Source organism: Notolabrus celidotus, chromosome 11, assembly GCF_009762535.1.
Source record: "Notolabrus celidotus isolate fNotCel1 chromosome 11, fNotCel1.pri, whole genome shotgun sequence".
NCBI classification, from domain to species: domain Eukaryota; kingdom Metazoa; phylum Chordata; class Actinopteri; order Labriformes; family Labridae; genus Notolabrus; species Notolabrus celidotus.
Window position 1 is genome coordinate 32,245,157 of NC_048282.1, and position 18,057 is coordinate 32,263,213.

At 39.0% G+C, this 18,057-nt stretch overlaps 1 protein-coding gene across 2 annotated transcripts in view; it reads left to right on the forward strand.

Moving 5' to 3' along the window:
- Nucleotides 1-18,057, forward strand: part of LOC117821927 (arf-GAP with coiled-coil, ANK repeat and PH domain-containing protein 3-like) — a 105,164-nt gene that overhangs the window by 58,415 nt on the left and 28,692 nt on the right. For both annotated transcript variants that reach the window (XM_034696484.1, XM_034696485.1), the window contains exons 5-9: nt 12,552-12,610; nt 12,954-13,137; nt 14,228-14,272; nt 14,398-14,493; nt 15,030-15,104. In XM_034696484.1, the coding sequence (XP_034552375.1) occupies nt 12,552-12,610; nt 12,954-13,137; nt 14,228-14,272; nt 14,398-14,493; nt 15,030-15,104 (459 nt within the window). The remainder of the gene's footprint in view (nt 1-12,551; nt 12,611-12,953; nt 13,138-14,227; nt 14,273-14,397; nt 14,494-15,029; nt 15,105-18,057) is intronic.

Here is an 18,057-nt window from a genome sequence, read left to right on the forward strand (position 1 = left end):
AGACAAGTAATGATTGGTTTCACAGTTTTGATTCTGTAGTGTGTGAAGAGAAATGATGGGACCAAAACATAATGGATTTCATTCACCAACAACCAAAATCATCGCTCTCAAAGCTGGAAATCTCTTGAGGTTAAACGTGACTTTAAAGAGAACAGATAGGGCGAACAATGGGCAGATAGAACTGTTGCAATCCTCACTGTGTGTGCTTTGCAGTCCTCTGAGTTCTCCTCACACAACAGGATATCAGATCGTAAATATGAACATGTTTGGGGGACTCAGGGGAAGTCAAATCACTGTTAATACCTCACACCACAGGATAATCAGACGTGATGATCTTTAAAACCCTCAAAAAAACTGGAAGAATCAGGCCGTAAACCAGCTCTGTTATCATGTGATGTGTACCTCTCTTAAAGGGGCATGATGAGGATTGTTTTCAGTTGATAGTGACAACCATTGATGACCTGCTTTTAAAAACCGGTACTGATCTAAAAATCTATAATTTGAGATTGTACCATCTAAAGAAATCTATGACCTGTATTTTTCACCAACCTGAGAGGAAGAAAGGCTAAGGTGTAGTGAGCCAACATGTTTGATTTAAAATCTATACCTAGTGGAACTTTTGTAGAACATGTATTTCAAAACGTCATCATGTTGTCCTCTGAGTACAGATATTTTTTCAGTTTCAGTCAGTGCACCAGAATCAGATTTATTGCCGATTCAGTAACACATTCAAGACATTTGTCAGGTAGTTTTTGCTGCAAAAACTCAACATTGAAGTAGAACAAAAGGAGAAGCTTGAAAACTGAAATGCTGCTGATGCTGAGGGATTTTAAATAAAGATAACAATGAAAGTTGAAAGTACAGAGAAACACATTTTCAAGAATGCAGATTAGGTAAAAATGGAAGAGCTCAATGGAGTACAGGAGTGTGCATGTGAGAAATGCTCATGCTGCTCCATGCTCTCATCCACTGCAGCATCTTTGTCTGCTCAATAGTGAATAAAAAATACGTTATTATATTTAGGCTCCATCAGGAAAACAAGTATGCTGATCCCAGTGTTTTAATCAGAATGTATTCATTTCTTTCACAGATATGTTAACTTGACATTTTGTTCAATGTGAACAACACAAAATCAAGACAGTACACAAACAGAGGGATACACAATAATAACAACAGTAATAATAGAACAGATTATATTACAATTTTAATTATATAGAGAAGAGTATACAAATTAAAAAATAGCAAAATAGCTAAATAAATAGAAAAATAAAATTAAATAAATACAATAAAAAATTTAAATTTAAATAATTTTAGAAATTAATTAATTAATACATATTATATATTTATAAAAAGTTATTGGTCGGTCTGCCGCCCTCAACAACACAATTGCCAAAATAGGTAATCAGAATGTATTCATTTCTGTTATTTCTTCTGTGAGGTGTAAAGTTTTACAGTAAATGTTGTGAGTCCGTTTTTTAAATTTGAATGAGGCCAATACAGACCTGATATAGGCTTATCACAGATGTATTCATGTGAGGATCATACTCTAAAGCTGGTATGTAATGCACAAGTGTATATTGATGTAGAATATTTGCATGATCCTCATAGAAAAGGTCTATTTTCTATGAAACATTAAAATGTCCTTCATCAGTCACCGTATCCGTTCATATCTGTGAATTGTTTCCCTCTTAAATCATTTTTGGTATCAGTCTGAAAAATCATTTATCAGTCAGCTCTAAAAACATAAACACAGACGGCACCACATGTGTTTGAGCGAACACATCAACGTGAACTCAAGACAAGAAAACACTCAGATCCAAGAAAAGTAGAAAAGAGCCTTGGCCCTCTCTTCCCTCCATTTCCTGATATCCTGGCTGTCTTTGCCAGTCCAGCACCCGCACACAACAGAACAAGAAGGCTCTGTTTGCATGACCGTCAAACACAAGCCAAGTTTGATTCTTTTTGTGCTTTAACTCAGAGACTCTCCCCTCTTCCAAAGATTTCACTACAGATTCTTCTTTTTTTGCAGACGGGCTGCAGCATGAACAGAATCAGGCCAAGGTTTTTAACACTCTCTGTTTAATTCAGGCATGAAACTCCATATGAATACTCCATCAATTATTGACTCATGTTTGACTCTCTCAACATCCATTAGAAATGAAGAGAGGCTGAAAGAGAGATGAACAACTTCGCTGCCAAGTCTTAAAGAACAGCGCTCACATAAAGGATTATATGAAGAGGTTAACCGTATGGAGGGAGGAAACATGTATGGGTGGGAGAATTTAGGTCATAAACGCATATTATTTTCGGTTAAATGCATGCATCCTGATTTCATGATTTTTTTATATATTTTTTTCCACATGCATCCCAAACATGCATGAAATCGAGGTAATGGAAAGATTAGGAACGTGTCAGAAGAGTTCAAAAAGGCTCAACTCAGGAGGAAATAACAACACTAATCAAAACACGAGGAAATAAAACGCAAAGATAAACCAAAAAATACAACAAAAATAAAATAAAAGGAGCATACAAACTCTTCACTGAGGTGAAAACAATCCAATAAATGAAATAAATCCATAATAATAGAACAAAAGCAGCATAGAATAAGTATGTTTGTGCAGCACGCTGTGCATGCTGAATGACTGTATTCCCCTGTGGTATGCTAACGCTGGTGTCTCTCAGTTATATTTGGAATCTGGAAAACAAAGCAGGAAGGTTTTTTTTTATCTGCATCTGCAGTCGTTCTCATTCTTCTCAGACTGTGACTGAATCCTTTGTTTGAGAAGGTGAAATGTGTGAGAATGTATCTTTAAATGGAGCACAGGGGCATGGACAAGCTGCTGAACAGAACTCTGCTGTTTGTGCTCGAACAATTTGTTTTTATTGTGAGTCTTAAAATACATCACTTTTACATCTGTCCATTGTTTGGTTGTCTTATGAAACAAAAGTCCTCTAAATGATAGAAATGAATATTAAATGATATCCTTATTTTATACATTTGTTTGTGAAAATGCACATTAGTCAAGGTATATGTTAAATTCATCCTGCAAGTCTAGAAGACAGCAAACCAGATGTTTTAAAACCAATGAAGATATCTCTGAAATTTACAGAAAGCAGTCAATGCACCTTAAAGACAACAGTGTCTGGGGTGCCGTTGGCCCAGTGGTCTAAGCGTGCGCCCCATGTACAGAGGCTATCGTCTTCATCATGGCGGTAGCAGCTTCGACTCCTGACCTCTACCATTTCCTGCATGTCTTCACCCACTTTCTGCTTCCCACATGTCCTGCCTCTCTCCAGCTGTCCTACCTAATAAAGGCAAAAATGCCAAAAACATAACTTTCTAAAGACAGCAGAGTCAATCAACTCAACTTTATTTATATAGCACCTTTCATACATACAAGCATGCAGCCCAAAGGGCTTCACAAAAGAACAGAGAAACAGGAAACAACAGAAATGGTAAAAGGCATAATCATAAAAAATACTTTAAAGGCCCTGTGAGGAGTTTTGAACTGGCTGAGAAACAGACTGAAAATGATACTGATGCCTCTTTATAACCTTCAATAGCAAACAAGTCCATCAGCAGCAACACTAGCACCTTCTCTGTTGTAATTTTTAATGCCTGAAACCACCCTGGGGGGGTAGGTTTCAGACCAGATGATGGACATCTTGCTTCAGAAACAGCCTTAATTTGACTGTTTTCATGGAAAATAATCACATTGCCTGATAAAGTTGACTGTTGAACACAACAGGATGAGGCTTTTGTTGAAAACACTACTTTTGCATGTATAGGACAAGAGATAAGAGGTATCACTTTGTCCACAAGGGGGGCGCCAGAATTGATACAAAACAAAAGTTCCTCACAGCAGCTTTAAAATAAAATAACTTCAAATTAATAAAATAAGTAAGAGTAAAAAGCAATAAAAAAAGCAGGTACATTTAAAAAGATCAGATAAATACAAGAAATAAACCAATAAATAAATGTTAAAACAATGATAATAGTGGAAAGTCAATAGAAAGTCCTGCAGGAGCTGCACAGAGCGACTGGATTCAGCTATATAGTATTACTGAAGCAGTACCCACTATTTATTCAATGTTTTATACATGGAGGAAAGAAACACACAGCAACAAACAGCCATTCATAGTATAGACATTTTTTACACATGCAGACACTTTTAGAGCAGTAATAGGTCAAAAGATCTAAATAAAATACAACCAGTCTTTATGTAGATCTCCATAAATAGATAATATAAGAACATCACAACACTATTGCACTTTGAGCCATAAAAGCCTCAAGAACAGGATTTAAAATTTGATCAAAGCTGGTAAAAAGGAGATTTTAAAGTAGTCCAGTTTACATTGGGGGACTCTGTGTTGTCTGCCTGAAGTTAAGCACTCATACTCAGAGTGGAGGATGTGTGATTGGTCAGATAACACAGAATAAAAGAGACCCATCTGAGTATAATGCAGTCCAGTCACCTCAGTGTTAAAGCATGGAGGTCAAAACAAAGATCCGAACACTACAGATGCCGTAAAGATTGCCCATCAACCTTTCCGATAGTCTTAAATCTTTCTCCTGCTCTAACTTGTCATCTTTATATCTGAAGTGACAGAGGAGCATTAAAGGTGTTTATTTTTAGATTTAGATAATTGCTTGTCTGATTTCATGACATCAGTTTTTTGCTCCAACATGCTGGTGGGACATTAGTAATCTTACAGTCAGCACAGTAGTTCATTGTGAAGGTTCTTTATAGCCGTCTCATTCCTCAGCTCTGATATCAGGTCATTGATGACGTGCCAGATATCTCTCACTCACTGACTGGGCTCTTCAAAACGTTCAACAAAGTTGTCTTTGTTCGACACATTCCATCTCTGCTCTGTGTGTTTACGTGTCGGTCAAACGTGAGATTAAACTGTTATGATGGTTAATGACTGCTGAGAGGAATCTAATCTAAATAAACAGGGCTGATTTAAACAGGACTGAGAGTCTGTTGAGACAACATAGGAGCCCTCTGGGCATAGGATCACACCTACAGCACAAGCTAGCATGAAAGGGTTAACATGACAGCATCTTTATAGTCAGCACATAAACAAAGAACTGTATCACAGCAACCAAACCATCCTTTCAAACACACCAACCGTGGGTTGAAGGGGCTAACAGATTCTAGCAATGTTTTGATCAAATTTTGAAAATAATTTGTTCACATTTCCTCAAGATTTTTTTTTTTTAATACTTTATTGTGTCAATGTTATATATACATGATATACATTTCTTACAGGTTCGAACATTTTTGACACAACACTTTTTTTTTTCTTTTTTTTTGACATTGTGACCCTCCACCCATACAAAATTGGAAAGTAAATTATATAGAAATGAAAAATAAATAGAAAGGGTTATCTAAAGATAATCAAAACACAAAAATTGAAAATACATAAATTCATATATAAATAACCCAATAGAATAAAATAAATATACATATCTATATACATATACACACATACATACATAGACATACACATATACACGCACATACATACATACATACACATACAAGGGGCATAAGCTTCAACATTTTCTTTTTTACAGGCACATAACTTTATATTCATTGATATCCTGTCCTTGCTTTGAAAGGTAGCCATCATTTCCTCAAGATTAAGATTTAATTTATGAACTTCTCTTTTCCTCTGCTGCTATTCCTTATTTTAGTCCATGGATAAATTTTTTGGAGATGCATCACATAGCTGTTTCTAAAAACAGGCAAATGTAAATTTCACTTAAGCATCATACAATACAATAAGATACGACACAGGAAGTGACAGGACAAGACAGGACGAGATGATACAACGATACGATACAAACCAAACCCACAAGAGACGAGATGAGACCATAGGATACGATACAAAGCGATAAGAACCAAACTGATACGATACGAAGCATACCCAACCAAAACCACAAGAGATGAGGCGATACAGACCAAACCCATGTGAGACGATATGATAGGATATGATACGAACCAAACCCACACAAGACGAGACGATGCGATAAAAAGCGATAAGAACCAGTCTGTTAGCATCAAAAGTGCAATAATTAAATGTTTAATGTAGTGACTACTGTACAATAACACATTTTACCTAAAGCAACTTCTGAGGTGTGAAATGAGGAACAAGTTCAGATGCCTGTTCAGCTTGAAGCAACAAAAGTTTGGATACTCTAATCCATGTACTTACATATGTAACTTCTTACATCCACGATATATAGAATCCAATAGTCTAATACTTAAAACAATATAAAACAGATGCACTGAAATTAAACTTGTAAATGTTGCAAACCGACGGGGCTGAAATTTGGTTGCTTCTCTACACACACCTGAACGACATTGCCTTGAGCTTTGGCTTTATGCACCATAAGCTAAGGCTCCACCCAGAAGAACATTTGGTCTCATACAAGGATTAAAGCAGGGCATAGAAATCCTGCCTCTTCTCTTTTTTTTTAAGTTATGATTTTGGGCTTTTTTGCCTTTATTGACAAGACAGCTGAAGAGAGAGACAGGAAACGCAGGGAGCAAAAAGTGGGGGGAGACATGCAGCAAATGGTCGACTGGCTGGGAGTCGAACTGGCGACCTCTGCGACTTAAAACAATATGAAACGGATGCATTGAAATTAAACTTGTAAATGTTGCACACCAACATGGCTGAAAATTGGCTGCTTCTCTACACACAACTGAACGACATTGCCTTGAGATTTGGCTTTATGCACCATAAACCAAGGCTCCACCCAGAAGAACATTTGGTCTTATACAAGGATTAAAGCAGGGCATAGAAATCCTGCCTCTTCTTTTTTTTTTTAAGTTATGATTTTGGGCTTTTTTGCCTTTATTGACAAGACAGCTGAAGAGGGAGACAGGAAACGCAGGGAGCAGAAAGTGGGGGGAGACATGCAGCAAATGGTCGACTTGGAGTTGAACTGGCGACCTCTGCGACTTAAAACAATATGAAACGGATGCATTGAAATTAAACTTGTAAATACTGCACACCGACATGGCTGAAATTTGGTTGCTTCTCTACACACACCTGAACGACATTGCCTTGAGCTTTGGCTTTATGCACCATAAACCAAGGCTCCACCCAGAAGAACATTTGGTCTTATACAAGGATTAAAGCAGGACATTATCATTCAGAAATGAAAGCTGTATGAAAGTCAGTATTGGTCTTTATCATGACTGCAAAGTGAGGTGTGAAAAACTTGACCATGTCTTCGTTTTTACCTTTACCACTGTGTATGGTGCCAAAACAGGAACGTGTTAAAAACAACACGAGCTCAAACTTCAGTTTAAAGTACCTGTAAATTTGGTGTTATTAGTGAACCTATCCTAACCTTAATGTAGACTTTGACTTGTTAATGGTGATACTGTCTGGTTAGGGGTTTACAAAGGCCTTGGATAAACCAGTGAGGACCTTAGATTTTCTCTAATGGCAGTGTATTCAGATATTTCACAGTTACCGGCAGATTGTCATATAGTTGACCCACTCCTCTTCATTCATGCTCGCTCACACCCCACAGAGAAACAACCTGCTGCATGTTATCCGATCAAAGTGGAGTGTCAACTTGCCACAAAGCAGCTCAGGAATGCTGCAGGCCGCTCTACCCGCAGAGCCAGGAAGTTTCACAGCAGTCTTCATGCCACCACTCACAAACACCGAGGTTTTGCCTGTTGACTTGTTGTCGACATTTAAAGATGGCGGTTTTACTCTGAGTCACCATGTGCCTCGGTTCTGCCTGCCCAGCGTCCTAACCCTAATCTTACACTCTTGTGTTTATGGCTGCAGATCTTGTTTTGAGTCCGTGCATGTTTGTGGGAGTCCTCGACGGCACACTTGTGCTTTTCTAGGAGCTTGTTAAACTGCAGCCAGAAAAACAGATTGACCACACGTGCCCAATGAAACACTGTCGACCAACAGAGAGAACAGAGTGGACTTTACACATGAAACTTTTGCCATCAAGCAGACTTTTATTTCCTTTACAAGGCAGTGTATTACTGGACAGATGGATAACTCAGTGTCTGGTGCAGCTTTAATCAACGTATGCCAAGAAGACTCAGGGTACATTTGTGTTGTTGTAAGTGATTTTTAGCAATGCCAAGATACCTCCAAGATAAGTGCTACCATTTTTGGCTGGAGATGACATTAGGGGTAAGAGTCTGCACAGTTGGGATCCATTGGTGGAGCCAGGGCATAGAAATCCCGCCTCTTCTTTTTTTTTTAAGTTATGTTTTTTGGGCTTTTTTGCCTTTTATTGACAGGACAACTGAAGAGAGACAAGAAACGCAGGGAACAGAAAGTGGGGGGAGACATGCAGCAAATGGTCATCTGGCCGGGAGTCAAACCGGCAACCTCTGCGATGAAGACCGCAGCCTCCATACATGGAGCGCTTAGACCGCCAGGCCACCAGCGCCCCCAGAAGTCCAGCTTCTAGCCAAAACACACATATACCCCACTCATACAACAAGTCAACTTTGTTGAACAAAGATCCCTCACGTTGGCACAATCTAACGCTTATCAGCTCATTGAGTCAATTTGAAGCTGACATGGTTATGGAGAGTTCATTGACTCTGTTTCTGCTCCTCAGCCATCCTCTATTTTGCTGATTCAGTCTACACAGCTTCGCATTTGGTAGCAGAGCCATCAATCATGGCGTTGCACCACTTTTTATAACATCAAAAACTCATTGAAACTTAACTTCTCAGATAAAACGAACACTTGTAAATAAATCAGTATGATAAGAACAAATTATTTTGACAGAAATCATGTTTTTGATGTGTATTTGGATTTTCTAGTTTGACCTATGTCCAATCCACCAAAAAGTGGGAGGTGGTCTTTGTGACCTATTTTGGAAATATTCCAAATTGTAAACTTTCCATGGGAATTGAGAGTAACTTAATGGAAAGGTATCATATCAAGCGTTAATATTTGTTCTGTTATAAGCAGACATCCTTCCAAAATAATACAATTAAGACAGATTTATTTGTAAGTAGAACTTTATCAAGTGTTAAATATTTTATTGAACGGTCTATTATTTCATGGAAGAACAAAAACATGAATGTTGATTTAAATATTACTCATCCCCTAGAACCAACCCATTCAAAAATTAACAAAAATGCAATCCCAACAAAGTCCCATTCAAAATGTTAAATGGAAAGAGCCCCTCTCCCTCCAACAAAGTGGCGTTCAACATGCAAATAAAAAGTGCATGTAGGGGGCGTGGTCTCAATAGCCCTGCAGTAAGCAGTGTGCTATGTGCATGTGATTGAGGAATGGCCTAGATATTCAACTGTACTTGCATGAAATCTGGTTGTTTTTGTCAGGATTATGCTAAAATATATTTTCCCCAACTATATGTAAGTTCCCTATTTAGAACCAACCTTCAATTTAGTAAATTCCTAGTTTGCTCCTATTAATTCCCCATTAATTCCAGTTAATTCCCATGGAAAGATTCCAACTTTGAAAATTCCTGGAATTTTGCAACCCTAGTCATGACTGTCTTTGTATGCAGTCTCTGGTCTAGCCTTGTGGTCAGTGAATGCTTTCTGATGTGATGGCAGAACCCCAACGCAACAAGCAAACAGGAAGTGAGGGCCGGTTTGGTGATCCTCTCTTACACTTATTTGGACTCAGTGAGTTTACAGAGCCGTAAAATGAAACCATAATCCACCACCGAGACGAACACATCGCTCTCAAAGCACATGGCAGGACTACGGTCAAAAAGCTGACCACTTCCACGTCTGCCAGAGTTTTATTTTGAAGGCTGGTCAGCTCAAAGTCATCTATACTTAAGTTTTATTGTAGGAGTTCTCCGTTCACCGCCTACGACTGCGTCTATAGAAAAGTGTCTTACTCATCATCATTCAGTGCCAGTAATCCCTGAGTTAAAACAGCCGTAAGCTGAGTTTTAACAGCCCTGCGAAATCTTCTAATCCCCTCATGCAGTTGTATATCCAATTATTCAGGCAGGATGAGGATGCAAACCCTTTAGCCGATCTGGCTGCTCAGTTGTGGTGAGAGCACATGGGCTCTGACAATTTGTCTGAGCGGGTTTTGCACACTGCATTTCCTCTGCAGTGTCACATTGTACCAAAACGTCCTCCTCTCCTCCTCTCCTCTCCTCCTCTCCTCTCCTCTCCTCTCCTCTCCTCCTCTCTTCCTCCCTCACTTCCTCCCTCCCTCTCTGCCCGAGTGACCTATTTAGCAGCAGCAGCAGCAGTGATCACAGATGATGTGCTCAGAGGGTGAAACAGAGGAGGAGGGTTCTTGAATGTAAAACACCTAACCAAAGGCGCAGTGTTATTGTGTTAGAGCGGGTGTGTTTGAGTCAGAGTGACATTCCTCCACCATTCACTCCAAAAGGCATTTAGGGCTGATTTGCATTATTTGCATGCACGCTGTGGAGAATAAGACATGCTGTGTCGCCCTCTGTTGGTTGGAAATGAAACTAACAGAAGCCTTCTGCTGTTTTCCCTCCAAAAATCTTAATGCATTTCAACATTTCTTCTTCTTTGTAATCATGATACTGTGCAGAAATCTGTATTATTTATTTGCTTTTTGTGCTGCATATCTCAGAGTTGCAGCACATATGGTTAAGAAACCATATATTTTTGTCAACCTCATCATCCCTCGTCTGAAGGTTGACCTGGATGCATTCTTGATTGATCTGCCATTATTTTCTTATCCTTGGTGATCTCCTTCAATCCCTTGATGCCATGTTTCTTGGGCTTTTTTGCCTTTATTGACAGGACAGCTGAAGAGAGACAGGAAATTTGGGGAGGAGAGAGAGGGGGAAGACATGCAGCAAATGGTTTAGGCCGGGAGTCAAACCCAAAACCTCTGCCACAAAGCATCTGTATGTGGGGCGTGCTTAGACCACTAGGCCACCAGCGCCCTAGTGGCAGTTTTAAATCTTTGCTTAAAAACACACCTCTATGCGTTGGCTTTTAATACCAGTTGAGCAAAACATCCCATAATTCTAATTAGCTTTTATTTATTGTGGCTATTTTGTTGTCTTATCTTATCTCTTTTGTTGTCCTATATTTTTTTAAGTTACATTTTTGGGAATTTTTGCCTTTATTTGTTAGGACAGCTGAAGAGAGACAAGAAATTTGGGGAGTAGAGAGAGGGGGAAGACATGCAGCAAATGGTCTAGGCCGGGAGTCGAACCCATAACCTCTGCCACTAAGCATCTGTGCTTAGACCACTATTCCACCGGTGCCCTAGTGACAGTTTTCAATCTTTACTGAAAACACACCTCTTTGTGTTGGCTTTTAATACCTTGCGAGCGAGACATCACAACATCTTATTTAGCTTTTGTTGTGACTATTTTGTTGTATATTTATTTAAGTTATATTTTTGGGGTATTTTTGCCTTCATTGATAGGACATCTGAAGAGAGACAGGAAATTTGGGGAGCAGAGAGAGAGGGAAGACATGCAGCACATGGTCAAGACTTGGAGTCGAACCAGGGACCTCTGTGACAAAGACTTAAGCCTCTGTATGTGGGGCGCTTAGACCACTAGGCCACCGGTGCCCTAGTGACAGTTTTAAATCCTTGCTTAAAACACACCTCTATGCGTTGGCTTTTAATCTCACCATTGTGACTATTTTGTTGTGTTATTTATTGTGTTTTCAATATCTATTATTTTTAACTAATATTTGCTTTTATTGATATTGTGTTTTAAGCTTTTACAGCACTTCGGTTGATTGCTGTTGTTTTAAAATGTGACTTGGATGATTGATGTTAACCGTCCAAGTCACAAGGAGACTCATTCTTTATTCTTTATTCTTTGTTCTTTATTCAGATCCCCATTAGCTGCCACTAACGCAGCAGCTACTCTTCCTGGGGTCCACATAAAACAAACATAACATACAAAATATACATGAAACACAAAACTAAAAATGCTACAAACATTACAAAGAAAAACTGTGAATGCTATATAGAAATAAAATACAAAAACAGAAACATGCTACAAACATGAAATACAACAACTGAATATACTACAAATGTAAGATACAACAACTGAAAATGCTACAAACATAAGATAGAAAAAATTATCTTTGCATAGAAACAAGACAACCAGCTTCTTATCCTTGTATTTGCTAAACTAGAGCTTCAGAATATTTTGAATTATGCTTGAAAAAAGTATATTTAAAAAATCCAGCTACAGTTGTTTTTAGGTTATATTTTGGGGCATTTTTTGCCTTTATTGATAGGCAGGAAATGTTGGGAGACAGGAAATGTGGGGATCAGAGAGCGGGGGAAGACATGCATCGAATGGTCGAGGCCAAGAGGCAAACCTGCAATCGCTGCAACTAGGACTATAGCCTCTATATATGGGGCTTAGGCCACCTACGCCAATCCAGCTTCAGTTTTGATAAATGTATTGATTTAAAAAGCTGTTGTTATTCAGTTTTAGTCTTCACGTTTGGAGACACCATGTGTAAAAATCTTGATGTGTTTAAAATCATAATTCATTAACACTAATTTCATCTTCCTTTCATGTCTTTCAGATCCTGTTTGATCAAGCTCAGCGCTCTGTGAAGCAGCAGTTGCACAACTTTGTCAAAGAGTGAGTATCCTGACTATTCCTGTGCATCAGTCAGGTATCTGTGCAGAACTTTGGAGTCATGAAATATTCAACACAGGTAGACAAAAAAGCCAAAGTGCACAACCTTTTAAAGAGGGGACTTTCCCTCGTCACCCCTTTAAAAACCTTTTTGGTGTTCTGAAATATTAAACAGAGAACAACCATTTTATCGCTCAGACACTTTGTCACAGACGTATCATGAACAATACACACAAAGTAGGTTACCTGTAGCCTCACGCTGACTTTTCGGTGACTCCTGAGCTTTAAATCTGCTGTACCCGAACTGAACTTTCTTACTCAAACTTTGCTCGTCTGCGTCTCTCAGGGATGTTCGGAAGTTCAAGGAGACAAAGAAGCACTTCGACAGGGTGCGTGAGGACATGGAGATAGCACAGGTGAAGAACGCTCAGGCTCCGAGGAACAAACCTCACGAGGTGGAGGAGGCCGCCGGCACGCTCAGCATCACCCGAAAGTGCTTCAGACACCTGGCTTTGGACTACGTGTTACAGGTGAGGAGATACCAACAACTTTAAAGACTTGAGCCTCTTTGTTTTGGGAGATCTGGATAAAAACATCCTGGCTTTTATTTGCCTACTTCATAGAATTCTTTAGTATCATATAATAGCTTTATGTGTAGGAAGCTGTAACCCTAGAAGCAGGTGGCCCAGGTTCAATTTCAACCTGTGGCCCTTTGCCTTGTCTCTCCATCAGTTTCCTATCCTCTCTGAGCAAAGGCATAGAAGCAGAACATTAAACCTAAAAATATCAAATCAGAACCCATTTATTGCTCCTTGTATTTGATCCCACTTGAAAGATAAATCTGGCCCATACAGTAGGAGGCTGATTATGATGGAGCTCTTTCAGCCTGCAGCGTTGTCTGCATCCGTCCTCTTCCTGTGTGACACTTGCTCCTCTCTGTTCATATGCGGCGTGCGTTTATTTTGCCCACAAGTCGTATCCTCCTACACACACCGCCTGCGGGAACAAAGACGCTGATTCAGTGTGATCGCTGTCACGGCTGTGTCCTTTTTCCATTCTTGGTTCAGTCTGCCTCTCTCTCTCTCTCTCTCCTCCCAGACGTCTTTTGAGTCTTAATTGAAAGTGTCTCGAGGCAGAGAAGGTCGAAGCTGCGAGGGAGATTCACTGCGTGTATGAGTGACCTCTTAAATGTAGCACAAAATGTCATTTAGGTTTGGATCACTTAGGATATACAATGTGAAGGCTTTAACTGAAGACATGCCACAGGCGGTGTGTTTGTTACGGCCGTCTGTAAATAAAGTTTTTCTGCTCAGCTGTAATGTGACGCACTGTGGACTGTGTTCATCTGAGTGGACTCTCATTAAGGTTGAGGGTGAAACAATCAGGAAAAGGAAAAGATGTCCACTAGAGGGAGATATCTCAGTCTCTTGAAGGGTTTAAAATCCAGGGATAAACATAATCCAGTGATCACTGGCGATCTTGAACCTAACTCAGATTTTAGATATAGGGCTTGGACTTGTTATGAAGTATTTCTTCACTGTAATTCTTCTTCTTCTACTGAGAAAAGTAGACCTGACACTTTTTTGCTCATTCACAAACCCATATCCTTTCTCTCTGCAGATCAACGTCCTCCAGGCGAAGAAGAAGTTTGAGATCCTGGATGCTGTAAGTGAATGCACACACACAAAGACACACATGCAGTTCTTCCTGAAACAACATCCACAAGTCTTTAATATGCATCTTGCACATTCAAGTCAGTCTGCTTAACCTCCTTCCTCTGTCTTGTCCAGATGCTGTCGTTCATGCACGCCCAGTACTCTCTGTTCCAGCAGGGCTACAACCTTCTGGATGAGATTGACCCATACATGAAGAAGCTGGCTGCTGAGGTGAGCGACGTGTTTGCATCACTACCTGATGTCTGCTCTGTCAGCTGAGCGGGGGGGTCATTCCCTCAGGCTCTCTGTCTTGATTCGAATCGGTTTGGTCCTCATTTGAACTATTGACAAGAAACAGTTGCGTCATTCATCATTTGGACTCTGAGTCTGGGTGATTGACATGTTTTTGTGTGTCAGATATTGATCTGCTTTATGGGGTGTTTTATCCAAAATTTAAAGCCCACTTTAAATGCACAAAAACAGCCAGACCTATATTTTTCCCACGTGTGATTTTGGGGTCACTCGTGTGTCACAGCCGACTGACTGCTGCAGCATAAGTGAATCGATGCTGCATTACCAAACACCCTGACCTCACATGCCATTAGAGGTCTGGCCTTTGTTAGAGGGGGGGAGTGTTGCAGTCATCCCCTCTTTATACTTCTACTCTCTGACTTAACTCCTGTAGACATGTTTGGATTATTTCACTGGAGGATGAAAAGTTTTATGACATGCACCTGAGCTTGTTTTGTGTGTGACTGGACTTTCAGCTGGATCAGCTGGTAATTGATTCAGCCATGGAGAAGAGGGAGATGGAGCATAAACATGCAACCATTCAGCAGAGGGTGAGTTTGGACTTTGTCTTTAAATTGACTATGTTAACATTTGAGAAATACATGCAGGGTATCTGCAGGTCTCCAAGTCCTTGGGGTTGATTGGCAAGTTTAAATGGAGTCAACAGTCTAGTATTTAGATTAATAAATTGTTAAAAGATGAAACACAAGTGAGAAAGTGTTTTAGCATCTCATATCGGTCTGTCAGAAGGATGTTAGGCATTTTTTAACTAAGTCAGAATTACCAAACATTTAAATGCATTCATCACTCATCCATTCCCCAACTTTTTCAGCATCCATGTTTTATTAAATCACTCACATCAGTTAGAAATAGTGTTATACTGCTAGATTGTCAGCAAGCGGCAACCTCTGGTCTTAAAATATGAAGTCTATGCGAAAATGTTAAAAACTGCAGTTCATCCAGTGTCCACTTGAGGCTTGCTGCAAACACCGGAAACCACATAAACACCCATTCAAAAGAGACAATCTTTACAGCAGAAATAAACATGTTTACAGCCTGGTTCAAAAAACAATTAGGTCTGAACAGCTATTAAACTTACAAGTTTTGCCCAAATAAGGACATGGCTGACTTGATTGGCAGACGGGCACCCTGTAGCTGTTAATGAAAAAGGCTAACAGCATTTCCAATGTGGCACCCGCTGACAATATACGTCAGAAACAGATGGGTGATGTCCCTGATACTATGTCCATTTATTATACAGTCTATGGTTTTCAACCATGTTTCATACAATGGTCAGTTCAAAACTGTGACCTTTATTTTTTTAAAGTTACATTGCATTCATTATGGTATGAAAAAAGGGTTTTTGAAGTATTCAATTTTTTTTATTTTCTTGCTCACAGGAAACATGTCCAAACACCGACTTTACACTGTAGAGAAACCTCTTTAAATGCAAATATAATCAAATTTAAATTCATGATGAAGTGAAAAAAGAGACAAAAAGTTAATGTGCTGGTCAAAGAACCATCAGGAGCACAGTTCTTATTAAAAGAGGGGATTTATCAGCTGAAGAGGTACTCTTAATTTAGCTGTATACATCTGACTCTAATAGTTAAAATATGTGTTGAGCCGTGACTTCCTCCTTGTTTGTTCGGATAGTTTTCGGTCATCCTGAGTCTCTCCTCTTTCCCCTGCGGTCTGTAGGAAGACACCGAGCTGCTCTGTGGCTCTGTCAGGGTGTGAATGTGTTCCCGTCTCACCTCCAGGCTCCAGTCTGCCACTTATCCCTGTACATCTGTTGTGACTGGGGAGGGATTAGACCTGGGCAGCTGGGAAGTGTTTGATTAATCCCTCTAACCAGGTCCAGGCATCGATTTAAGCATTAAAGCAGGTCCAGCTAATTGTTTTTAAGACTTATTTATCCAACTGTTGTCTGCTGTAGACGGTCAGCACTTTGAATTCAGTTTGTGCTGATGTAGTGTATATATAATCAGGAGTCTCTCTTTGCTTCTGGTCCAGTAAAACGCTGATGTTAAGGTTTCTTAGAGTATTTTCAAGCACGCAAGTGTCTCTGCCATATGTGTTTTATGTTGATGTTTTATAGCTCTAATTATCTACGTCTAAACAGCACTCTGGACACCACATGTATTGTGATTGGATTGTACTCTGATGTCTGTTTGTGGGTCAACCTCTGTAGTTCTAACTTAAACGCCTCAATAACTATTGTATAAACTAAAAAATATTTTGTACCAACTTTTATGATCACCAGTGGTTGGATCCTAAAGATTTAGCTTATTCCCAGACTACTCCACTGGTATGTTCCCAATGGGGTTCAAACATATACAGTGCTGTATAAGTAATTGACATTTTTATGTCACTTGTATACATTTTTTCGCAACATCTTTAGCCTTGAGTTTGGCATTTAAACTGATCTCATCTTTGTTACTTTGAGCCAGAAGTGACCATGTTTGAATGAGACAGTGAAGCTGGAGAGAAGCAGGGGTTAGAAAATCCTAAGTCATCAGTTAAAGATTGCACTAGATTTGTTTGGAAGCAGCATCTGTAATTTGTTTACCTGTGGGATTATTCAAGATGCTAATTTTGGCTAAATAAAAAAAATATCTTTAATTAAATGTACTCCCAGAACTGCAAACTTGTTAGAGTGTATTTAGCCCAACCAAACTCTCAACAAGACATTATTCAGGTTGTTGTGGCCGTGACTTGTTACTTTAAATGGGACCATAATTTATAAAACCAGCATCACGTGATTGAGAGCATGAACTCATTTGGAAAATATTTATAGAGGTCTAAAAGAAAAAAATATAGAGAGAAGTAGTATCATTTAGTCACATGGTTATAAATAAGCAGACTTCTTTTCACAACCAGTAATGTTGCCCCCTGCTGGCTATTAAAATAATGCAGGGGCTTCTGAATTGACTTCACTTCCCATACTTGGATTCTTTTCTTATGCAGCCTTTGTGCAGCTTGATAATTAAAAAATTAGATGGATTGCCAAAACTTAATTTATGCTCCCTTCAAATCTTATTTTTAAAACTTTTCCATCTGATTTGAAATGTATTAGTTTATATAAACATTCAAGTAAAGACAAAGTAAAGACAAATAATGAAAATATGATAAGAAAGAAAACAGACAAAAAAAATTAAACAAACTACAAACTATTAAAAAAAATTACAAATAATAATAACAATAATAATATTATTATTATTAAAGCTCCTGTGAGGAGTTTTTAAATGGTCATGAAATGGACTGAAATGAACAGTGATGCCTCTTTATGACCTAGAAAAGCAAACAAGGTTGTTAGAAAAGATATTATTCATTTCTGTTTCTTTATTTTAAAGCCTGAAATCGCTGTGAGGGGGTAGGTGTCAGATGAGGTGATTGACAGCACGTCAAGAAAAAACCTTTTTCTGCACTAAATTATTCTTTATGAGTGAAATAGTTGACTGTTAGTTGAAAGCAAGAGGAGATAACATAATTTACACATGT